Consider the following 25,344-nt stretch of genomic DNA (forward strand, 5'->3'; position numbering starts at 1 on the left):
TTGTGTGTTCATTTTCGTTTGTTTCCAGGAAGTTTTTTATTTATTTCTTGATCTCATTGGTAACCCATTCATTGTTTAATAACACACTATTTAGCCTCCATGTGTTTGAAAGTTTTTGAGTATTTTTACTGTAGTTGATTTCTAATTTTATTCCATTGTGATCTGAGAAGATGCTTGATATGATTTCAGACTTCTTGAACTTGTATAGATTTGTATTGTGTCCTAATATGTGGTCTATTTTTGAGAATGACCTATGTGTACTTGAGAACAATGTATATTCTATAGCTTTGGGGTGAAATGTTCTATAAATGTCTATTAAATCCATCTGATCCAGTGTATCATTTAAAGTCACTGTTTTCTTGTTAATTTTTTGTCTGGAAGATCTATCCAGTGAAGTCAGGGGGTGTTAAAGTCACCTACTATGACTTTATTGCTGTCAATCTCTCCCCTAAAGTCCTCTAGAAGTTTTTTTTTAAACATATTTAGGTGCATATATGTTTACCAGGGTTATATCTTGTTGGATGGATCCCTTTAGTACTATGTAGTGACCTTTGTTGTCTCTTGTGATGGCCTTCATTCTGAAGTCTATTTTCTCATATATGAGTATTGCTACTCCAGTTTTTTTTTTCGGTTTCTATTTCCATGGAAAATTTTTTTCCACCCTTCACTCTCATCCTGTGTGAGTCTTTTGTTCTGAGGTGGGTCTCTTGTAGACAGCAATATAATTGGGTCATGTTTTTGTATCGTTCAGCTACTCTGTGTCTCATTATTGGAGCATTTGATCCATTTACAGTTAAGGTTATTATTGATAGGTACTTTTTAAAAATATTTTTTTCTTTATTGATTAAGGTATTACATATGTGTCCTTATTCCCCCATTACACCCCCTATCTCCCCACTCATGCCCTCATCCCCCTGTTGTCTGTGTCCATTGGTTAGGCTTATATGCATGCATACAAGTCCTTTGGTTGATCTCTCCTGCTTACCCCCACCCTCCCCTACCTTCCCTCTGAGGATTGAGCATCTGATCGATGCTTCTCTGTCTCTGGATCTGTTTTTGTTCATCAGTTTATGTTGTTCATTATAATCCACAAATGAGTGAGATTATGTGATCTTTATCTTTCTCTGACTGACTTATTTCGCTTAGCATAATGCTCTTCAGGTCCATCCATGCTGTTGCAAATGGTAGGAGTTCCTCTTTACAGCAGCGTAGTATTCCATTGTGTAGATATACCACAGTTTTTTAATCCACTCAGCTGCTGATGGGCACTTAGGCTGTTTCCAAATCTTAGCTATTGTAAATTGTGCTGCTATGAACATAGGGGTGCATATATAGTTTCGAAAAAATATATTTTTTTATTGATTTCAGAGAGGAAAGGAGAGGGAAGGAGAGAGGGAAGGAGAGATAGAAACACCAATGATGACAGAGAATCAATGATTGGTTGCCTCCTACATGCCCCTTACTGGGGATCGAGCCCGCAACTGGGCATGTGCCCTGACCAGGAATCGAACCATGACCTCCTGGTTCATAGGTTGACGTGCAACCACTGACTGACTCTAGCCAGGCAATAGGTATTTATTTATTGCCATTTTAATTCTGTATGCCTATGTTTCTCTCTCTATTCTCATTACAGCAGTCCCTTTAACATTTCTTGCAGTGCTGACTTGGTGGTTATAAACTCCTTTAGCCTTTTCTTTCTTTCTTTCTTTTTTAAATCTGGGCAGCTCTTTAGTTTACCATCTATTTTGAATGATAACCTTGCTGGGTATAGCAATCTTGGTTTCAGATCCTTGCTTTTCATTACCTTGAATACTTCATGCCATTCCCTTCTTGCCTGTAGATTCTCTGATGAGAAATCAGCTGACAGCTTTATGGGAGCTCTTTTGTAGGTAACAAATTGCTTTTCTCTAGCTGCCTTTAGATTCTCTCTTTGTCTTTAGTGTTTGGCATTTTAATTATGATGTGTCTGGGTGTGAGCCTGTATGGGTTCTTCTTGCTTGGGACTCTCTGTGCCTCCTGGACTTGCATGACTTTTTCCTTCATGAGGAGGTTAGGGAAGTTTTCTGCCATTATTTCCTCAAACCCGTTCTCTATCCCTTGCTCACTTTCCTCTAATTCTGGCACTCCAATTATGTGAATATTGTTACATTTCATGTTGTCCAACAGCTCCCTTAAGCTGTCCTTCTGTTTTTTTGTTTTGTTTTTAAATATATTTTTATTGATTTCAGAGAGGACAGGAGAGGGGTAGAGAAAGATAGAAACATCAATGATGAGAGAGAATCATTGATTGGCTGCCTCCTGCACAACCCCCACTGGGGATCAAGCCCACAACTTAGGTATGTGCTCTGACCGGGAACTGAACCGTGACCTCCTGGTTCATAGTTCGACGCTCAACCACTGAGTCATGCCAGCTAGGCTGTCCTGTTTTTCAATTGTTTTTTCTTTTTGGTTCTCTGATTGAGTGATTTTTTTCTGCCCTGTCTTCTACTTCATTAATCCAAACCTTGGCTTCCCCTAATCTGCAGAGTATTCCTTCCAATTTGTTCTTTATTAGTGCTATGTCATTCTTTATTTCTGACTGGTCTTTTTTCATAGTTACTATATCTTTTCTCATGCTGTTGAGCATCTTTGCCATCATTATTCTGAACTCTATCCTATATAATAAAAGCCTAATATGCAAATCAACAGAACGGTGGAACAACTGGTAGAATGACTGGTCACTATGATGTGCACTGACCACCAGGGGGCAGACACTCAACGCAGGAGCTGCCCCCAGCCCACAGACCCCAGGCAGGTGTGAGCAGGGGTCCCCTGATTGCCCTGCCAGTTGCCCCACAGAGGGAGGAGACAGGCGACAGTGGGGGATGGGTCTGGTGAGTGGGCAGCAACAGGCCAGCCAAGGCAGGTGCGAATGGGGGGCCCTAATCACCCTGCTGGTCAGCCCACAGATTGGCCCTGATCGCCAGCCAGGCTTAAGGACCCTACCTGTGCATTAATTTTGTGCACTGGGCCTCTAGTATCAGATAAATTTCTTTTTTTTAAATATATTTTATTGATTTTTTTACAGAGAGAAAGGGACAGAGATAGAGAGTTAGAAACATCGATCAGCTGCCTCCTGCACACTCCCTACTGGGGATGTGCCCGCAACCAAGGTACATGCCCTTGACCAGAATCAAACCTGGGACCCTTCACTCCACAGGCCAACGCTTTATCCACTGAGCCAAACCGGTTAGGGCCATATAAATTTCTTATCTCCATTTCGTTTAGCTCTTCTGGAGAATTCTCTTGTTCTTTCATTTTGGGGTTGTTTTTTGTCTCCCCATTTTGGCTGCCTGTTTGGGTTTGTGTCTGTATTAGGTAGATCTGCTAACAACTCCCAGCCTCTACTGCAGGAAAATATCAGATGCTGTTTCTGACTGGCCCTGAGTACCCTGTTTGGGACTACCAGCAATCCACAGCTTGTGGCTCCCTCTGCTGGGGCTGAGTGCCTTTGGAAAGGACCAAGATGTGCACCAGGGTCTGCTTTTCCTAGCCCAGGGCCCAGACAGATATCAGGCAAAGACTCAAAGCCTTCCAGGGTTCCGTCTCTATCTGCAGTGTGAATGTTATCAGCCTCGATTAGCCTCGGGGTAGGGAACACAGGATGATAGAGGTCTTTCAACAGGGTGTGGTAACTGCCTTCCCCCAGGCTAAAACCACCTGGATAGCAAAGGTCTGCAGAGAAAGATGTTCTCCACAGTGTGAGGGAATGACTCAACACAGGAAACTGGGGTGGCTGCCATCCAAACTCCTACCCCAAAGCCCCCAATCCTGGACTCTCCTCACACAGCTTCAGTCTACTCTTCCCTCCTTCTGCCAGAGCCCAATGTAAGTGGCTGCACACAAAATTTTGTGCATTGGCCCTTTAAGAGGGTGCCTGCATTTCCAGTAGTCTGGCTGGCAGACAGTAACCCTGCTGCTTTTTACGCCAGGTGTTATGTGGGCACCTTTCTCAGTTCTGGTGCTCTGGGCTGGGGAGCCCAGCTTGGGGTTTAGAACCCAGAGTTCTCAGTGGGAACCCCCCACAGCTAAGATATCCCTCCAGACCTTCAGCTGCTGCCTGTGGCCAACCCTCTTGCATCTCCACCTTTCTGCCAGTCTCTGTGCGGTCTCCACTGTCCATTCTTGGTTAGGGTTTTCTCCAGCAAGTCTTCAGTTGATTTTTCAGGGTGGTTTTCTGTATTTTAGTTGTATTTCCAGTTTGGTCCTAGGAGAGTGTCAGTGTGGCTTCCACTTACACTGCTGCCATTTTTAATCAGAGCCTCTTATGTGAGTTATATTTGCCATTAAAATGTTTATACATTAAAGAAATATGTAGTGAGTGTGGTACCATGTGCATGATTCTATGTGACAGGGATTCTTTCTGCCTTCTAGTAGGGGAGCTAAGATACACACAGATAGCTAAAACATCAATTAGTCAGCAATACGAGTCATAGAAGAGAGATACCAATAAAATCAGAGATGTTCAAGGAATGCCTTTTGAATGAAGTGACATTTGAGTGGAACCTTGGGAAATGTGTCTAAAACCATTCTAGAGCACCACAACCAATTATTCTTAAATGTTTTTTCCACCGGGCGGGGCAAGAATAGGTTTATAGTTGTTTGTATGGAAAATACTATAATAATTAATAAATAATAACACAAGTATAAACTCTGTGTTTCGCATACTCACCAGTGTAAACCTACTTTGGTTCCACCCTGTAGTATTCCAGTATTCTGGATAAGACCCCTGCATCTTCTGGTGGAAGAAATAACTGTTGGAGAAGATTGAACCTCAAAAACATTCCCAAGGCAATGATAATGTATGACATACTTGATTATGCAGAGTCTAGAGTAATCTCAGAACGTCTGCAAAAAGAAATGAAGTATCTATTACAGAGACCACGAACAGAAGAGATGCGTCAAAACCAGCTGCGGGTTATTACCGAATCTAGGTAAGTGACCCCTCACTAGGGTTATGATACTAGAGACATTTCTGAAAATGTTCATATTCTGCCAAATAGTTCACAGAATATAATAACAGGTTTGAGGCAGATTGCTCAAAACTTATGCAACTTTGTAAACAGAGCACCAACAAAAAGGACAATTGCTACCTGGGGAGGTAACTTGAATCACCAGACAGGCCACCACAGCAAATATAAAAATGTAGAGTAGAGATGCTGGCAACTCTTTAATTAGAGCAAGAGTGGGCATCGAAATAGTGCAGATAGAAGTGGAGCCTTGAGCCAGTGTGATTGCCTTTTAAGTGGACACGAGAGGCAGTGCAACTTGCCAAGAACCGAGAGCCACCCAAGGTGGGGAGTGGGGTGGAGGACAGTAAGGGTGGCCTGTGGGGGTGGGTGCCTCTCTGGGGAGAGAGCCCTAGTGCAGGTGCTAACTGTTGTTTTTATAAATACAGCCAGAAGGGCTCCCATTGCCCATGCTGCACAGAGCTCAGGACTTTTTCCTTTCTGCTGAAGGTTATAATTCTGCTCTTGCTATTCTGCCTCGCCTTGCTGAAGATAAATTGCATATAAATCACAGTGACATTATTCCCTTCTTTACCAATAGCATGTGAGCCAATTCACATTATAGAAATGCATGTTGTAGCAAAATAGACTGTATTATGATCTGAACAACATGAACAGAATATGCCTACTCCAATTATAGCTTTTTTCCTTCCATTACCAAGTCTCACCTAACCCATCTTGTTTACAGATTAAGCTTGCTTTCTTAAGAAAAAGATAATAAGACTGAAGAGGACCTATTGGTAGTCCATTTTCACACTGTCATATTTGAAATGAAAAATACTCCTTTAGTACCTGAAGAAAACACTGGTGACCCATTGTCACACAAACATGCTGGGTTTTGTTGTTTTGTGTGGGGTTTTTTTCAGGAGTAGAGATGAGTGGTGCTGACCCAATAACATAATTTAGCCCATTTATTTTTATGATCAAGACTATACATTTGCCAGACAGATGGCCTGGTGTAGGGCACAGTCTGTCATCATAAAATAGATTTTCTCTCACTCATCCATATAAGCACTGAATATAGAACTTAACCCTATTAGCACCAAGGTCAAATAAATGATGTCATTTTCTCTGCCACCATATATAACCCTAGACTCCTAGCTGTTTGGACTCATGCTACTGATTATCCAAGAATGAGTTGCTTTAACCAAATAAGTAGCCAAATTCTAAATCAGTTAAAGAGGGGAAAGGATTTTCTTAAAGGCTTTTTCAAATGTAGTCTGTTTGGGATTTCCCAGAAGCAAACCATGAGACAAGGATTTGAGTATAGTTTATTTGGGGGGGCGGTGATCCCAGGAACTACTGATAAGAGGGGGTAGAGAAGTGAAATGGGGAAGAGCAGGCGCCAAAACAGTGTGTGTTAGCAAGCAAGCTACCGCTGTGGGTGACGAGCTGAACCTCTCCTGGGAATGTCTGAGCGAGTACAGAACATGCAACTCAAGTTATCCCACAGGGGGCAAAGGAGTTAGGATATTTGTACACCAGTGTCCATTAGTCTTTAGTTAAGAATTGCTTAGGAGGGGCCGTATTAATTCTCAGGCAGTTTCCCGGAACATGGGTTCTTGTTTTCACAAGAAAGCTGCAGGCTGAGTGAGGTCAGTGCTAGCAGTTGGAAGTTGGGGCTATGTGCCCTGCAGTGGTAAAGCCAGGGGACTATGGGCATAGTACAAACTATGTCTGAACCCAACACTGATTTTAAAAGTTTGTGGGGTTTTTTTCAGCTATTATGAAATGTAATCCCTTTTTGTGTTAGTATATGGTTAAAAAATATTCAAATGGCTACTACACAATATTTCCCAGGAAAACTGATTTTCAATTGATACCGTGTTTTAAAATTTTTATCATTATCATCAATGTCACCATGGCATATGAAGAACTGTGCTATGTACCTCAAGTAGAAATGATAACTTTGGCCTAAAAATATATATGCAATATTGCTGCAAGCACTGAGATCTATGATATATTTGCTAGAGGACGCTTTAATAAAATTTGGAACTTGCTGTATGTTTACCTTTTATTTTGTTCAATTTTTCTGTCTGTAATACAAATATCTCCTAGGTACTTACCTCTGTTGAATAGCCAACATTTATATCGGCCCGCCCAACAGCAAGGTCAATTTAAACATCTGGGTCGTCGATCCAAACAAGCGCGATTGAAAAATGAAAAAATGAAAAAAGCTTATGAGAAGGAGAAAAAAGCAAGCACTTCTGTGAAAACTGTAAGTTTAACTTGTACTGAATTCATCGTTTTGGGCAATATGCAAACTGCAAGTAATTCTACTTCTATGAGTAGAATTTTCCTAATCTACAAGTTCAAGGCGAAAACCCTTTGTTATATACTTTGGATAGTATAAAGCTACATTTCTCTTGGTAACACATATTTTTGAAATTCTTAAACCTGATTAATACCAGTCATTTAGGCTTCACATCAGCATGAGCTGGCAAAACAAAAAACAAAAAAAACCAACCCTCTGTATATTGACACTGATGAGTCAGCACATCTTTAATGGTGCTTTTCTCAGAGGAAGTCATTTCTATATGAACTTCTTAAAAGCTATACTGTGATTCTAACGAACAAAATAAACTGATGAACAAAATAGAAACAGAGGCGTGCATACATGGAACAGACTAACAGCTGTCAGAAGGGGAGGAGGTGGGTGGGACTGGGTGAAAGAAGGTGAAGAGATTAGCCAAAGAACATACATGCATAGACACGGACACCAGTGTGGTGTTGGCCAGAGGGAAGAGGCGCAGGGGCTGGGTGGAGGTGGTGGGGGGTGAGGAGGTGATGGGGACATCTGTAATAGTGTCAACAATAAAAATAAAGTTAAAAAAGCTATACTGCCCGGCCAGAATGGCTCAGTGGTTGAGTATAGACCTATGAACCAGGTAGGTTACAGTTTGATTCCCGGTCAGGGCATATGCCCGGGTTGTGGGCTCCATTCCCAGTGTGGGGCATGCAGGAGGCAGCCGATCAGTGATTCTCCCTCATTATTGATGTTTCTCTCTCTCCCCCTCTCCCTTCTTCTCTGAAATCAATAAAAACATATTTTAAAAATAAAAAAGCTATACTGTGTAAATTCTGCCTCAGTATACTCCTGCATCATAGGAATATTTATAATGCACATGTATTCATGTATTGCTTTGTAATTTTTTAATATGTTATACGTTTATTGAGATGAGGCTAAGTACAAAAAGTCAGTGATAAAAACAAAGTAATAAAAAGCAAATATAAAACACTTTCTGCTTTCATTTATAATTCTACCTAGGAACCTCAGACAGACAGACCAGATACAAAGCAACAACAAAAGGTTGTCTTCTCTACCCCATCTTTTGAAATTGTGAAATTTAAAGACCCCAAGTCAGATGACAAATCGGAACAAGACAAAAAAGAACCATTTTTCTGGTATCGAGATTTGTATGTTCATCGTTATCCACCATTTTAATGTACAGCTAACTGAAAGAAAACCAAGTGATTTAATAAATTGCTTGTCTGTCTATAAATGATGAATATGAATACCAAAGAAAAAATATAAACAAGGCCTCAGTATGCTCTCTGAACCAAATGCGCGACAGATTTTTAAGCCCTTTTTGTAATACCAGGGGTGCAAATATTTTTTACTGGCAGAAGTTTAATCTGAATAAATTATTTCAACTAGATGCCCTCAAACTAACCATATACAGTTTTGTTCAAGAAATGGTGCATATATGAATCCCTAGCACTTTTATTCAATTTTTATTTTCCTTCATTTTAAAAAATATCTGAACAGGCCATGCTTAGCATAAATATTAGAATTCGCAGAATAAAAGGCTGCTATGGAGTCAGCCTCCAGCGTCTCTTTTTCAGTAGCATTTTGTTTTTACAGAACAGCTTGTGATTGACCTACTCTCAATTATAATAAAATTAATAATGCATTTGTTGCTACAGTCAGTGTGACATAGCATACCTAATCATTATTGAGCATTGTAAGCAGTTGAGACAGAATGTTGCATCTGCTTTCATGTTGCACTTTGGCTGTTTTTCAAATATGAAGACTGTTTTCAGTAGTATTTATCAATTTCCTTTTGAATTGATAAATTCTCATGCCTGATATAGTGTGAAGTATTGATCTTTTGTGATCCAGGCTATCAGATTATATCAAACCTTACCAGAGGCTGTGATAGTTAAACAAAGGGCATTATTTATTTAACTTTAAAAATACAATTTTTTATTTTGTTTAACATTTAAAATGTGGAAGTTGATCGCTGCTTTAACGCAGACAAAGCAGCCTATAAATGGATCTCATTCTCTGCTAAAACCCTTCCTTAAATGATAAGGAATATTGGAGTAAATGTGTCTGATTCCCACTAGACTGTATTTAACAAAAATGTGTACTCTTTTTTTTGAGGGGGTTCATTTATTAAAGCTGGGACAGTGAAACAAGGGAGGGCTTAGCATAGAAAAAGCAAAGGACACCCCGGCAGGGCTGCTTTGGCTCACTGGGAAGTCAGAGAAAAGGGGGCCTTGGAGACAGGTTCAGGGGTTTAGCCCAGGAGGAGCTGTTGCTGCCATTGCTCCCCTGGCTGCAAGTCTTGTGGAGACCCTTAGGGTTTAGGAGATGCATGCCTGTGGGGGAAGAAGAGGGGGAAGGAAAAGGCGCAGGCGTGCTCCCAGGAGGGAGAGCACTAAACATGCACTCTTCAATATTGATATATCCTCATTTGATCTCCAAAAATGGGATGGATAATCCCCTTGTTTTCAGAGTTTGTACTGGACACTGCTTCAATAGAAAACACATACTTACCTCATGAGTCATGTATATTCTCATTTGTTAAATTATGAAACAGTTCCTATTTCAATCAAATGCATATCAGATTCAGTCGACCCATAGTATGTGCAAAAACAAAGCTAAGGGAGATTTAGGGTAACAAGATGAAGGAAAAGGACAAAGGAAGGACAGACTATTTATGTTTAAGGGCAGCCACTTCTCTTATTAGCTACGACTTTGTCCTGTCATAATGCCTAGCTGCAAGGGAGGCTGGGAAATGTATTCTTGTTTTGGGCAGTTGTGTACCATACTAAAACTCAGTTGTTATAAAAGAAAGTGATAATCGATATTAAGACATAACTAGCATAAAAAAAGACATAAATATCATCAGCTGCCAGAGAACGTCTTCTATTGATTCTTTTACATTAAACAATATAACCACATCATAGAAAATCCTTTTAAAAGTAGAATCACACATAATCTCATTGCTATAATACAGTTGTTTCAATTTGCTTACATCTTTCTAATCTGTCTAAATGCACACATATTTTCACATGGTTATAATCATAAGTAACATATAAAGGTGGGCAAAAGTAGGTTTACAATTGAGTACACAAAGATAAGCAAAAGAAAGAAAATTGTATGAAGAGTTTATTCTTGTATTATTTATTAATTATTGTATTTTTTCTTTTTTCTTTTTAAATCCTCACCCAAGGATATTTTTCCATTGGTTTTTAGAGAGGAAGAGAGAGGGAAAGACAAATATTTTTTAAATATATTTTATTGATTTTTTACAGAGAGGAATGGAGAGGGATAGAGAGTTAGAAACATCAATCAGCTGCCTCCTGCACACCTCCTACTGGGGATGTGCCCGCAACCAAGGTACATGCCCTTGACCGGAATCGAACCTGGGACCTTTCAGTCCGCAGGCCGATGCTGTATCCACTGAGCCAAACCGGTTAGGGCAAGACAGAAATATTGATGTGAAAGAAACACATTGATCGGTTGCCTCCTACACGTGCCCCGACCAGGGTCCAGGACAGAGAGGAGCCTGCAACCTCAGTACATGCCCTTGACCGGAATCAAACCCGGGACCCTTCATTCCACAGGCCAACACTCTATCCACTGAGCCAAACCAGCTAGGGCAATTACTGTGTTATTTATTTGTATTACAACTGTAGTCCTTCTTTTGCCCACCCCTGTAGATTTAAATTTTTCATTTAATATTGTATCTTAAACATAGTCCATTTAAAAAATAATTTTAATGGCCACATGATAGCCCATTGGGTTGATGAGGCATACTTTATGTAACCATACCATATCATTGGATATTTCAGTGATTCTAATTTTTCACTATTGTAGGTAATTAACACTAGAGTAAACATCTTCATACACAGTTTTCTTTCTTTTGCTTATCTTTCTGTTGTTTATTTTTAACCTAATTGCACTGTAATCAGAGAACATGATTTGTATGATACTGATTCTGGGAAATTGGTTGAGACTGGCTTTCTAGCCAAGTATATCTTCAGTTTGGATAAATGTTTTTTGCACTCTTAAGGAAGAAAAGAAAGCATCCAGTATAGAAAAAGAAAATTGTGCATTGTCTGTCATTGGATACAAGATTCTATACTTGTCCTTTCTTCAGCATTGCTCAGTGCATTATCACAGCCAATGAGGTTTATCCAAGGTGCAATTATTACTAATTGAAAACTTTTTCCAATACATGTCCTTTTTTTAATATATTTTATTGATTTTTTTTACAGAGAGGAAGGGAGAGGGATAGAGCGTTAGAAACATCGATGAGAGAGAAACATCGATCAGCTGCCTCCTGCACACCTCCTACTGGGGATGTGCCCGCAACCCAGGTACATGCCCTTGACTGGAATCGAACCTGGGACCTTTCAGTCCTCAGGCCAATGCTCTATTCACTGAGCCAAACCGGTTAGGGCTACATGTCCTTTTTTTGATCAAGCTTGTTAATTCTATTGTTTATATTTTCTATTGCTACTAATTTTGGGGCTGTCTGACATCAATTACTGGGAAGGGTATATGTTAATTTCTACGGTGGTGGACTTTCAGTTTCTCCTCAAATTCTGTCAGTTTTTGCTGTTTGTTATTTGAAGATATCATTAGGTACATATATAATTTCAGAATTAGCATCTCTTCCTGGTGATTTGAATCTGTTATATTTATGTAGCTACTATCCTTATTCCTAATAATGCATTTTGCCTTAAAGACTTTTTTATCCATTATGAGCAAAGCTACTCTAGCTTTCTTCTGGTTAGCATCTGCCTGGCATATCATTTTGCATATTTTCTTATTTTAACCTTTTCATGTGTCAGAGACTGGCTGAGTGCTCACTAATTCCATTTCCTCTTCCTGGGAACACAGGCCTACATTTCCCAGCTCTTTCTGCAATTGCATTGGGACCACCAGAAGAATGTGGGCAGAAGTGATGTATGCCACTTCTAGGCATGGCAAAAAAACGTCATGCATGATCTTCTGTGTGCTCTCTCCCCTGTTTACATGTCTAGAGACAAAGAACTCCAAGATGGTATAGGATTGAAGGACCCCAGGTTCCTATGTCACTGAATGAAAGAGTGACAGCCAGAGCAGCAACCCAACCTGATGGACTGTTATGTGAGCAAGAAATAAACTTCCTTGTGTTAAGCCCCAGCGATTGTAGAGGTTGTTTGTTACAGTAGCTAACATAAATTATTCTGATAAGCCATGTTGTTGTGTTTTACGTTTTCTCTAGGACAGGGGTGGGAAACCTTTTTTCTGCCAAGGGCCATTTGGATATTTACAGCATTATTCATGGGCTAGACAAAATTGTCCACTTAAAAATTAGCCTGCTATATTTGGTCAAACATTTAATTAACTCACCCCTAATGTTTATAAAATTAATGAAGTTCTAGTAACAATAACTTACTTCACTTCTACTGTTAATTACTTGCTTGGAAGTAAGGATATATGCTCAGATTTGTGGACCAGGAAGATATGAGAGAATGAAGATGGCCCCTGAAAAATTTTCAGCCCTACGCTATAAATTTACAGTATTATATTCAGCTATGATTCATAGAAATGACATTAAGTTTAAAATATTCATGTGTGTCATTTTTTTAAAAAGTTGTCCAAAAGCAAGTCATTTCCTCCTGTATTTTTGGAAAAGTGAATATTCATTTCTCCCTGGTAATATTAAATTATGACAATCTTTGGCAGTAAAATTAACCTGTCAAATTATAGTCTCCAAAATTCTCCAACATTTGCAGAGTTCCGAGGAACTTCTAAAAGTGAAATAATCAAGACATGATGGTTATGGACCAGACTAAAACAATAAATTCAAAAATTATACCATTCCACCACAGAATATTAAGAAAGAATCAAATACAACTTGAGCTTATTTTGGATCAATAATTATTATGGGTTTCTATAAATAAAAAGCTTCCAGTGCTAAAAGTGGTTGGATCAGCATTTCCAGAAATCTATGACTAATACCATTATACTATCTGTTCCAGGGAGTTGTATTATGACTTCTCTTGAGAAACTTTAAATATTAATCCACAGGTTATTCTCAGCATGCAATCCATTACTTTTTTCTCATTCGGAGTACTTTCTCATTTAGCACAATAAGTTAATGCAATTCTTTTAACATGCCAGAGAAAATAGGTTCAGATGATGATATCCAGGTTTGCATTAATTTAAAGTGAGTCAAAATGCTCTATGCAAAGACCATGCATTGCCAGTTCCTTTCTGCCTTCACAAATTATTTCTGAAGGCACATCAAACGAATATCATCATTGACAAAAATTTTTAGTTCTAGTCAGTTTGGCTCAGTGGATAGAGCGTTGGCCTGCAGACTGAAGGGTCCTGGGTTCTATTCCAGTCAAGGACACATGCCCAGGTTGCAGGCTCAATCCCCAATAGGGGGAGTGCAGGAGGCAGCCAATCAATGATTCTCTCTCATCATTGATGTTTCTGTCTCTCCCTCTCCCTTCTCTGAAATCAATAAAAAATATATTTTTAAAAAAGTTTTTACAGTGTCAGCCCCAAGAATAGATTTCTATAGTTTGAGTAATTTTGGAATAAATTAAATCATGGTATTTATATTTCCTTTCTAAAAATCATACCAATCTTTTTCTGGAAGGTAATTTCTTTCTGTGTCTCAAATGTGATTCTCCTCCCAAGCTGTGGCAGATGCAGTAGATGTGCTGCCCATATTCCCTAACTTCCAACTTACCAGCCCCTGAACACCTTATTCTTTTCTTCATAAAATTCTGTATTTATATTTAGTGGCATTATTAGGGAGAACCACTGCAAATGGACTAACGGTAAACATCTTTTTTATTTTGGTGAATGATTGCCACATTTTATTAGGTGAGCTGAAATAACATTGTGCCATCTCTACCCCTTAAACCATGTTGCATCCTTTTAAACCTGGGAAAAAGTGATCGTAGTACAAAGAGACAAAGAACCACAAATTGTCAGTACAGAGAGAGACCAAGAGCCACAAAGAGAAGAGTGGATGATGGATGAAGAGACAAATGCAAAACCTGGAAAAGGATCAATATTGGAACCAACAGGTAAAACCATGGCTTTTGTTTCTGTTTTGGGTAAGCTGACTAACCATTGTTTAGGGCAGTGGTCGGCAAACTGCGGCTCGCAAGCCACATGCGGCTCTTTGGCCCCTTGAGTGTGGCTCTTCCACAAAATACCACGGCCTGGGCAAGTCTATTTTGAAGAAGTGGCGTTAGAAGAAGTTTAAGTTTAAAAAATGTGGCTCTCAAAAAAAAATTTCAATCGTTGTACTGTTGATATTTGGCTCTGTTGACTAATGAGTTTGCCGACCACTGGTTTAGGGCATTCTGCGGCTGGAGCAGGCTGCCACTGGTTTTTATGGGGCAGGCCAGAAGTGCCAGGGAATTCATGCCCCCTCAGGAGAGGCTCTGACTTGGTGCCTGAAAGGAGGTGGTGTACAAATATCCTAGGGGCTTAATCACAAGGAAAAACAACAGCCTGTAATTATTGGAATCGAGAGTCTAGGTCAGTGGTCGGCAAACTCATTGACTAATGAGTTTGCCGACCACTGTCCTAGCTCCTTCTGTCTTTTGTGGAATATCTGAAGTGTGTGTATGTGTATTAGACTGGCTCTCAGAATTTCTCCAGCACGATTAAGTTTCAGTCACCCCAAGTGGTAATGGACTTGTAACCCATTCTATTGGTTGCCTTGCCTTCCTTGTCTTTTTTTAAAATATATTTTATTGATTTTTTTTACAGAGAGGAAGGGAGAGGGATAGTTAGAAACATCGATCAGCTGCCTCCTGCACACCCCTGACTGGGGATGTGCCCGCAACCAAGGTACATGCCCTTGACTGGAATTGAACCTGGGACCCTTCAGTCCGTAGGCCAACGCTCTATCCACTGAGCCAAACCAGTTAGGGATTCCTTGTCTTTTTTTTAAATATATTTTTATTGATTTCAGAGATGAAGGAGAGAGAGAGAGAGAGAGAGAGAGAGAGAGAGAGAGAGAGAGAGAGATCAATGATGAGAGAGAATCATTGATTGGCTGCCTCCTGCACGCCCCACACTGGGGATTGAGCCTGCAACCTGCCGGGCATGCACCCTGACTGGGAACTGAACTGTGACCTCCTGGTTCATAGGTCGATGCTTAACCAGTGAGCTACACTGGCCAGGCTTGCATTCCTTGTCTTACTTCCCCAGTAACTTCCTTGTTCTCCTACTGAAGTGTTTGTTTTTTTGTTTGTTTGCCTTCTAAATAAACTACTTGTACTGGAATCCTAGCCTCAAAGTCACAATTCATTTGTTATTTCCTGTTTACAGAGAGGAAGGGAGAGGGATAGTTAGAAACATCGATGAGAGAGAAACATCGATCAGCTGCCTCCTGCACACCCCCCACTGGGGATATGCCCACAACCAAGGTACATGCCCTTGACCGGAATTGAACCCAGGACCCTTCAGTCCGCAGGCCGACACTCTATCCACTGAGCCAAACCGGTCAGGGCTATTTTCTGGTTTTATAGTGCAATGAAGAGAGTAATTGTCAACTTTTTTAGGAAATGACTTTTCGGCTCCTTCTGAATGTACTTTCATCTTTTTACACCGTATCAAGAAAAATCATTTGCCCTAGCTGGTTTGGCTCAGTGGATAGAGGGTCCGCCTGCAGACTGAAGGGTCCCGGGTTTGATTCCAGTCAAGGGCACATGCCTGGGTTGCAGGCTTGATCCTCAGTAGGGGGCTTGCAGGAGGCAACCAATCAATGATTCTCTCTCATCATTGATGTTTCTCTCTCCCTTCTTCTCTGAAATCAATAAAAATATATTTTAAAAAAGAAAAATCATTTAATTCTTCTGCTAATCCTCCAAGGTATAGAAGTCTAAATTGAATCTGGCTACCTGGAGAGAATAAAAAGGTATATCTCGTATCTCTAAAGTCAAATCAAGTTTCTGGTCAGTACTTAGTGATTTCAAGGGTGTCTTCCAGCTTTAAAATTCTATGAGTTTTAGCAATAATTCTACAGAAACTATTTCAGAAAATTGAATAGAAGGGAGTACTTTCCAACTCAGTTTGAGGACAATATAATACCGAAACCAGACAAAAGAACTACAAAAAAGAAAATTACAACACAATGTCACTCATGAACGTAGACACCAAAATCCTCAAAAATATTTAGCAAAAATATTCAGCAATATATACAAAGTTTATATCATGACCAAGTGAGGTTTATTCCAGGATGTAAAGGTTCAGTATTCAAAACAATCAGTGAGAACCAAGAGGGCAGTGTAGGTAAACGCCTGTACTCACTGCCTCACACAACCCCATCGAAATTACAACTAAAATACAAAACAACCATCATCCAGAACCACTGGAAAGCTGGCTGAACAGAAGTCCTACAACGAGAGAGGTAAAGAAGAAAGCACACTGAGACTGGTAGGAGGTGTGGAGGTGTGAACTGGCTGGTCCCACACGCACGTGTGCTGCTTTTTTTAACCTGGAAGGAGATCATCCCTATGGAAGCTGCCATGAGAAGCAAGGGGTCCCCGCCCCGCACCAGACCCCCAATCCAGGGTCCCAGAGCTGGGAAAAGGTGTCCCCATAACTATGGGCTGTAAAAAGCAGCAGGGATTGGGGCTCAGTGGCACAGTGGCTGCTGGAGGCCCAGGTGTCCCACTTAAAGGGCCAGCACACATACCGAACTTACAAGGTCCTGCTTCCTCTGAGCTCCAGTGCCAGGGTGAACACATAGGAGGAACTGGACTGTCTAGCATTGGGGCAGGAATCTGGGGGCAGCTTTCTCCCAGACAGAGGTGCTCACAGGGGTCATTGTTCCTATGCCAAGACCTCTCCTGTACCATGGCTGACTGGCAGCAATATCAGCATGGCCCACTCTGTTTGCTCCACCCTGGTGGTTCCCTGAGACCCCACCCATCCAATTTACAGCCCCACCCAACCTGTTTGCAGCAGCTTTTCCATATGAATGGCCCGTCCTGGCTCAGGCTTTGCTAAAATTTCTCAAATAAGCTGCAGCTGGTGACAGCATGTCCCAAACCTGTCAATAAAAGGCCCAAGACCCGGCATTAGCACCAGCCTGCCTTGCTTCACAGCTGGGCCTTGCCTCCTGCACAGCAGCTCTCCCACTGTAGTCACAGCTGGTCCTCACAGCCAATTGGCCTGGAGGTAAACTCTTCCCAGAGACACCAACAGCAATCAAGGCTCAACTACAAGACTGCAGACAGTCCATACAGATGTGCACCTAGAGCACCCAGCTCAGGTGACTGGGGAGGCTGAACTATTGGGCCCTACAGAACACCTACCACACAAGGCCACTCTACCAATTCCAGGATGTATAGCAGATCTACCTAATACACAAAAACAAACACAAGGAAGCAGGCAAAATGCAGAGACAAAGAAATATATCACAAATGAAAGAAAAGAAGAAATCTCCCGAAAAAGAACTAAATTAAATGGAAGCAAACAAACTACTAGATACAAACTTCAAAACAATGGTTATAAGGTTGCTCAAAGATCTTAATGAGAGCTTCAAGGGACTTAGTGAGACTTTCAAAGATCTTAGTGAGAATTTATAACACATGAAGAAGGACTAGTCAGAAATTAAGCATACACTAAAATAAACAATAATTTACAGGGATTCAACAGTAGAGGATTCTGAGAATCAAATTAACGATATGGAATATGAGCAAGCAAAAAACACCCAATCAGAAGAGCAAAAAGAAAAAAGAATCCAAAAATATGAAGATAGTGTAAGGAGCCTCTGGGACAACTTCAAGTGTACCAGCATTCACTTTATGGAGATGTCAGAAGGAAAAGAGAGAGAGAAATATATTGAAAACCTATTTGAAGAAATAATGCCAGAAACTTCCCCTACTTGGTGAAAGAAACAGGCTTACAAATCTAGGAAGCGCAGAGAGTCCCAAACAAGAGGAACGCAAAGAGGCCCACACCAAGACACATCATAATTAAAATGCCAAAGGTTAAAGACAAAGGTAGAATCTTAAAAATAGAAAGAGAGCCCTGCCCGGTTTGGCTCAGTGGATAGAGCATTGGCCTATGGCAGTGGTCGGCAAACTCATTAGTCAACAGAGCCAAATATCAACAGTACAACGATTGAAATTTCTTTTGAGAGCCAAATTTTTTAAATTTAAACTTCTTCTAATGCCACTTCTTCAAAATAGACTCGCGCAGGCCGTGGTATTTTGTGGAAGAGCCACACTCAAGGGGCCAAAGAGCTGCATGTGGCTTGCGAGCTGCAGTTTGCTGACCACTGGCCTATGGACTGAAGGGTCCCGGGTTAGATTCCGGTCAGGTGCACATGCCTGGGTTTTGGGCTCGATCCCCAGTGGGGGCTGTGCAGGAGGCAGCCAATCAATGATTCTCTCTCATCATTGATGTTTCTATTTCTCTCCCTCTCCCTTTCTCTCTGAAAGCAATAAAAATATATATTTTTAAAAAATAGCAAGAGAAAAGCAGTTAGTTATCTACAAGGGAGTGCCCATACGACTGTCAGTTGATTTCTCAACAGAAACATTGCAGGCCAGAAGGGAGTGGCAAGAAATACTCAAAGTAATGATTAACAAGGACCTACAACCAAGATTACTCTACCCAGCAAAGCTATCATTTAGAATTGAAGGTCAGATAAAGAGCTTCACAGACAATAAAAAAACTAAAGGAGTTCATCACCACCAAACCAGTATTATATGAAATGCTGAAGGGTATTCTTGAAAAAGGAGAAGGAGGAGAAGGAAAAGGATGAGGAGGAGGAGGAGGAGTAGAAAATATGAACAACTAGAGGCCAGATGCACGAAATTCGTGCAAGAGTAAGCCTTCCTTCCCCCGGCTGCTGGCACCGGCTTCCCTCTGGCACCCAGGACCCGGGCTTCCCTCACAGCCCCGGCTTCGTCTGGAAGGATATCAGGTCTAATTAGCATATTACACTTTTATTATTATAGATAAGATGGCAACAAATACATACCTATCAACAATTGAATTTAAAAATCAAAATAAACAAATAAGAAATCTAATGAACAAAATAAACTGATGAATAAAATAGAATCAGCGGCATGGAACAGACTGATGAATTTCAGAGGGAAGAGGGGGAGGGGGCAGGAAGATATTAACCAAAGATCTTACCTATGGACACAGAGAGTAGGGTGGTGAAGCCTGGGGCGGGTTGGGAACCCCATGGAGGGGGACAATCGGGGGAAAAAGGGGGACATCTGTAATACTCTCAACAATAAAGATTTTTCAAAAAGTCAGTGCAAGCTGCCCTGGCCGGTTTGGCTCCGTGGATAGAGCGTCAGCCTGCGGACTCAAGGGTCCCAGGTTCGATTCTGGTCAAGGGCATGTACCTTGGTTGCGGGCACATCCCCAGTAGTGGGTGTGCAGGAGGCAGCTGATCGATGTTTCTCTCTCAGCGATGTTTCTAACTCTATCCCTCTCCCTTCCTCTCTGTAAAAAAAAAAATCAATAAAATAGATTTAAAAAAAAAAAAAAGTCAGTGCAATCAATCATATCAACAGGCTAACGTAGAATAATCACACGATAATATAATTAATGCAAAAAAGCATTTAACAAAATTAAATGCCCATTCATAATAAACACTCAGCAAACTAGGAATATAGTGGAACTGCCTGGACTTGATATCATCAGTCTTTTCTTTATCTTTTTTTTTTTTTTTTTGCCCTGAGTAGTCTGGAAAAGGAAATTACTGACATTTCAAAGGTATGTTATCTTAAGGTGCAAAAATGTTACCAGACTGCTTCCGCGCCAAGGTCTGGCCTTGCCCAGATGAGGTCCAGGACCTTTCAGGCCACCTTCAAGTTATTGACTCATGCAGGGGAAATTTCAAGACACACACAAGTTCAGATGAAAGTGAGAGTACGTTTATTAAAGCTTGGGATAGTGAGGCAAAGGAAGGGCTCCTAGAGACAGGATCGGGGGTAAACCCGGGATGAGCTGCTGCTGCACAATTGCCCCCCTGGGTGCAAATCTCATTGGGACCCTTAAAGCTTAAGATAGAAGAAGCAAAGTGCATGCCTGAGAAAAAGGGGGGCGTGGGCGTGGGCATGGGTGTGGGCGTGCTCAGAGAACAGCTGCCCAGTCTTTTTAAGTTTAGCCATTCTGATAGGTGTGAAATGGCATCTCACTGTGGTTTAATACAGGGTGGGGCAAAAGTAGGTTACAGTTGATCATATAGAAAATAATACAATAATTAATAAATAGCCCAACCAGCATGGCTCAATGGTTGAGCATTGACCTATGAACGAGGAGGTCACAGTTTTATTCCCAGTCAGGACACATGCTCGGGTTGTGGGCTCAACCCCCAGTAGGGGGTGTACAGGAGGCAGCTGATCAATGATTCTCTCTCATCACTGGTATTTTTATCTCTCCCTCTCCCTTCCTCTCTGAAATCAATAAAAATATATTTTAAAAATAATAAGAAATAATACAAGAATAAACTCTGATTCACACACTCAGAACTATAAACCTACTTTTGCCCCAACCCTGTTCATTCCCTTAAGGCTCAGTGATGGTGAACATCTTTTCATGTGTTTATTTGCCATTCATATATCTTCTTTGATGAAGTGTCTAGTCAAATATTTTTCCCATATTTATATTGGTTATTTGCTTGTACCTGGTTGTTCCCATGGAGTTGACGTCTCCAGGTGCCATCTGCAGGGCGGGCTTTTCCAGTTGAACTTCTTAAGGTTGTTGCTCTTAGGCTCTCCTGCCTTAATGCAAGGGTCTCCATCCTGCTCACACTCTAGGTTTTGTCTCCCATCTCCCCAGCAATGCTCATGAAAACCTGGCTCTACCTTCTAGGCCATCAGGAATCAGCAGCTACCTCCAGAGTAAATGTGATCATTAGCTCTTGTGGATTTGTACTTTCCTATAATTTCTGTGTCCCCACCACCACCCTTGGAGTTCCTTTACTTTCCCACTACAACTCTGTATTCAAATATTAAAACTTATTTTTTGACATTTAATGTGTTCTGAACTAGAGTTTCTCTAAACATCTAGTCCAGCATATTGTTGGAAACACAAATCCTGGTGTTAAAATATTCATGTTTTCCTTTGCATTTTTACTATGCAGATATACAGGGTAGGGCAAAAGTAGGTTTATAGTTATGAGTACACAAAACACAGTTTATTTTGTGTTATTTCTTAATTATTGTTTTTTTTTATTATCAACCTACTTTTGCCCACCTCTGTGTAATCGGTATAATAAGAAGACACCATGCATGCTGCTTTATAACATGTTCTTGTGTCATTTAGCAATATATTTTAAATACCTTTTTACATGAATAAATGTCAGTGATGCCGTGGGTAGGGTTACCCAGGAAACAGACTCTGAGACAAGAGATTTGAGTGCAGGAAATGTATTAAGAAGTGCTCTTAAGATCAACACCATCGAGAAAGGGAATAAAGTAGGATTAAGCACAAGGGGATGTTAGGCAATGGTGCAGTGGTTACAAGGACTCCAGCTGTGGAGCTGGGAGGACCTGCAGAGTTGTCCCAAATTGAAGAAAGAAGGCCGAGCCTTTATAGTCCTACTAGGGGCCCAGTGCACGAATTCATGTACCTTGAAAGGAACTGTGGGCCACGAGGCTGCGGTGGGCACAGGAGTGGGTCTCGGCCCATCCTCTGTGCCCCCGCCCAGCCCCTCCAGCTATGGCCCCCGGTCCAATCTGCTCCCGCCGCTGCCATTCCCATGGGTTCATAGCGCCGGCCCCAGTTGCACCCACTGAAGGTGTGGAGCAATTCGGGCCGGCGCCAGCAGTGGGTGCAAGCAGTGGGTGCTGCCCCGATCGCCCCTCAGGAGCAGGGGGAGGTGGAGAAGCCCTGAGGGGCGATCAGGGCCAGCAGCCTCTGCTTGCACCTGCTGATGGCACTGAGCAATCGGGACCAGTGCCAGGTGCTGGCAGTGGGTGCAAGCGGTGGTTCCGGCGCCAGCAGCAGGTGTGAGCAAGGCCAGCACCAGCAGCAGGTGCAAGCACCAGGTGGGACCATGGCATGCAGGAGCAAAGACTTTTCAGTAACCACCAGAGGCTCGCCCCAATGACAGCAACCAGTGCCCCGCCTTGGTCTGGCGCCCCGCTCACCTGCTCCACCATCCCACCGCAGCTCACGCCATGTTCCACGTGTGCCCCCTGGTGGTCAGCACACGTCATAGCAACTGGTTGTTCGGTTGTTCCAGTTGTTCTGTCATTGCATATTAGCCTTTTATTATATAGGACTAGTGGCCCGGGGCACGAAATTCATGCACATTAAAAGGGGATTAATTAGAGGAAATAATTTAATATTGCTATTTGCCCTTTCTCTATAATAGAAGTGTCAGAGATGAAAGAAAATTAGTAAAATGTATATGAAAACCTTCCTCCTGTCAGAGTCTGAGGTGCACCATGGGACCCAGAGTAAAGTCCCTGCCCACCCACATGTGCCTCAAAATCGTGGGAGACCCAGACCCAGCTGCTCCCTGCCCCATTGGGTTAGATCCAGACCCGGCCAGTCCCACCCTTGTCAAGCTGCACTGGGCAGGGGACATAGCCTCAGGTCCCTTGGCCTGGGGCCAGGATGGGGGCTGTGGCCTGAGGTCCCCCAGCCCAGACTGGGGCGGGGGGCATGCCTTGAAGTCCCCTGTCAAGCCCTGCCAGGTGGGGGGCATTGCCTGAAGTCCCCTGTCAAGTCCCGCTGGGCAGGGGGGGTGCAGCCTCTGGTCCCGTGGCCCGGCACTGGGAGGGGGGCACAGCCCCACCAGCAGGGGGGTGCAGCCTCAGGTCCCCTGTCAAGCCCCACTGGGCAGGGGGCGTGGCCTGAGTTCCCCCAACCCAGCACTGGGGGTACACCTTGAGGTCCCCTGTCAAGCCCCGCCAGGCAGGGGGGCGCAGCCTCAGGTCCCCTGGCCCAGTGCTGGGGAGGTGCTGGGGCAGGGGGTGCGGCCTGAGGTCCCCTGTCAAGCCCCACCTGGTGGGGGGTGCGGCCTGAGGTCTCCTGGCCTGGTGCTGGGGCGGGAGGAGCAGCCTGAGGTCCCCTAGCCCAGCACCAGGACAGGAAGCATACCTTGAGGTCCCCCGTCAAGCCCCGCCAGGCGGGGGGTGTGGCCTCAGGTCCCCTGGCCTGGCACCAGGGCAGGGGTCGAGGCCTGAGGTCCCCATCAAGCCCTGCCGAGTGGGGGGGTGCGGCCTGAGGTCCCCCAGCCTGGTGCTGGGGTGGGGGGTGCAGCCTGAAGTCCCCTGTCAAGCCCCACCTGGTGGGGGCATGGCCTGAGGTCCAATGGCCTGGCACTGGGGTGGGGGGAGCAGCCTGAGGTCCCCTAGCCCAGCACCAGGACAGGAAACACACCTTGAGGTCCCCCGTCAAGCCCTGCTGGGTGGAGGACATGGCCTGAGGTCCCCTGTCAAGCCCCTTGGGGGCGGGGGAGGGTGTAGCCTCAGGTCTCTCTGATTGCTCATTAAGGCTCCTTATGGGAACTTGGCCTCAGCTGTGGGTGCAGCCATCTTTGTGATGGAGTGATGGTCAATTAGCATATTCCCTCTTTATTAGATAGGATGGGTTGCCTCCCAGGAAGGGGATGTGACATTGGGCAAGGCAGCTGACTTCAATGAGTGCAATTCCTGGATATAGCTGACAGGTGAAAACTGTCAGCCTATAGCACTCCCAGTGTCTGGGAGTCCTGAGGGGGTTCTGGAGAGGCGCATTACAGTATCCAAAGAGTTAGGGACTCTTTGGGCCCCAAATAACAGAAAACCCAAACAACTCTTGCTTAACAAATAATTTTTCTCACTTAATATAAGGTCTGCAGTAGATGATTGCTGGCATGAACAGCATCTTTCCCTTTTACTAGGAAAGCAAAACTTTCTCAAAACCCCCAGTAGACTTCTTACATTTCATTGAAAACAACTGGCTCACAGCCCAGCCAATGTGGCTCAGTTGGTTGAGTGTTATCCCATGCACCTAAAGGTCGCTGGCTCGATTCCTGGTCAGGGCACATACCCAGTTGGGTTGGGTGTAGGAGGCAACTGATGTTTCTCTTACATTGATGTCTCTCTCTCTCTCTCCCTCGACCCCTTCCTCTCTATAAAAAAATCAATAAAAACATATACATTTTTTAAAAACTGGATCACGCCCTAGCTGGTTTTGCTCAGTGGATAGAGTATCAGCCTGCAGACTGAAGGGTCCCAGGTTCAATTCCAGTTATGGGCACATGCCCGGGTTGGGGGCTCTATCCCCAGTAGGGGGCATGCAGGAAGCAGCTGATTAATGATTCTCATCATTGATATTTCTCTCGCTCTCCCTCTCCCTTCCTTTCTGAAATCAATAAAAAAATATTTAATAAAAACAAAAACTGGATCACATGGCCGCTCCTGGTTGCAAGGGAAGCTTGGCAAGTGGGAACAGGACTGTCATGGTTTGTGCCTGGAGCAGTGAACATCATTGCCCTGAACAGTATCTGGGTTCTGTTACTATAGAAGAGGGGGAAATTTTGTAGACATGCAAATAACAGAGCCTGCCACAAACAGACCTCTACAAAATTATTTTGAATCATTGGATATGGCTATGACTTACTGAAACACTCCCCATATTGCTGGACATTTTGCTGTCATCCACTATGCTGCAATAAACATTCTTGCCTGCCCCTATCCTTAATTATTTCCTCATGATGAAATGCCAAATAAGTAATTTCTGGGCCAAGAGGATGTACCTTTTTAAGGATTTTGATCCAGATTACCAAGATGTACCTGACAAAGATTGTACAGATTTATATTTCCAGGACCAATGAACAAAGAGGCCCAGTTCGGATCCTTATTGATATTGGATATGATCATTCTTATTAATTTTCATTAGACTTAGTCTAAAGAAAAGTGCCTTGTTTTAAATTTGCATTTTGATTACTTTGTTTTATCATATTTATTCTTTTTTTTAAATTGTGGTCCAAAACTACAGTTTGTATGGTTGTAGTGTTTTGGAGATTATTGAGATAGACTTTGTGCTTTGCTATTGTGCTATAAAGCT

The 25,344-nt window shown here is 42.6% G+C and overlaps 2 protein-coding genes across 4 annotated transcripts in view; one reads left to right on the plus strand and one right to left on the minus strand.

Moving 5' to 3' along the window:
- Nucleotides 1-12,371, plus strand: part of LOC308240514 (uncharacterized protein CXorf58 homolog) — a 41,624-nt gene extending 29,253 nt beyond the window's left edge. The window contains exons 7-10 of one of the 3 annotated variants that reach the window (XM_080653607.1): nt 4,744-4,973; nt 7,107-7,266; nt 8,317-8,453; nt 12,330-12,371. In XM_080653607.1, the coding sequence (XP_080509733.1) occupies nt 4,744-4,973; nt 7,107-7,266; nt 8,317-8,453; nt 12,330 (528 nt within the window). In that variant the 3' untranslated portion in view covers nt 12,331-12,371. Of the gene's footprint in view, nt 1-4,743; nt 4,974-7,106; nt 7,267-8,316; nt 8,569-12,186 lie in introns of those variants that run through there. The other 2 variants (XM_080653608.1, XM_080653606.1) reach the window with 2 other exon arrangements.
- Nucleotides 1-25,344, minus strand: part of APOO (apolipoprotein O) — a 184,009-nt gene that overhangs the window by 95,621 nt on the left and 63,044 nt on the right. The window contains exon 2 of the mRNA XM_080653611.1: nt 7,115-7,173. The gene's annotated coding sequence lies outside the window, so the exon portion shown is untranslated. The remainder of the gene's footprint in view (nt 1-7,114; nt 7,174-25,344) is intronic.

This window comes from Plecotus auritus, assembly GCF_963455305.1.
Source record: "Plecotus auritus genome assembly, chromosome: X".
In the NCBI taxonomy this organism is placed as follows: Eukaryota; Metazoa; Chordata; class Mammalia; order Chiroptera; family Vespertilionidae; genus Plecotus; species Plecotus auritus.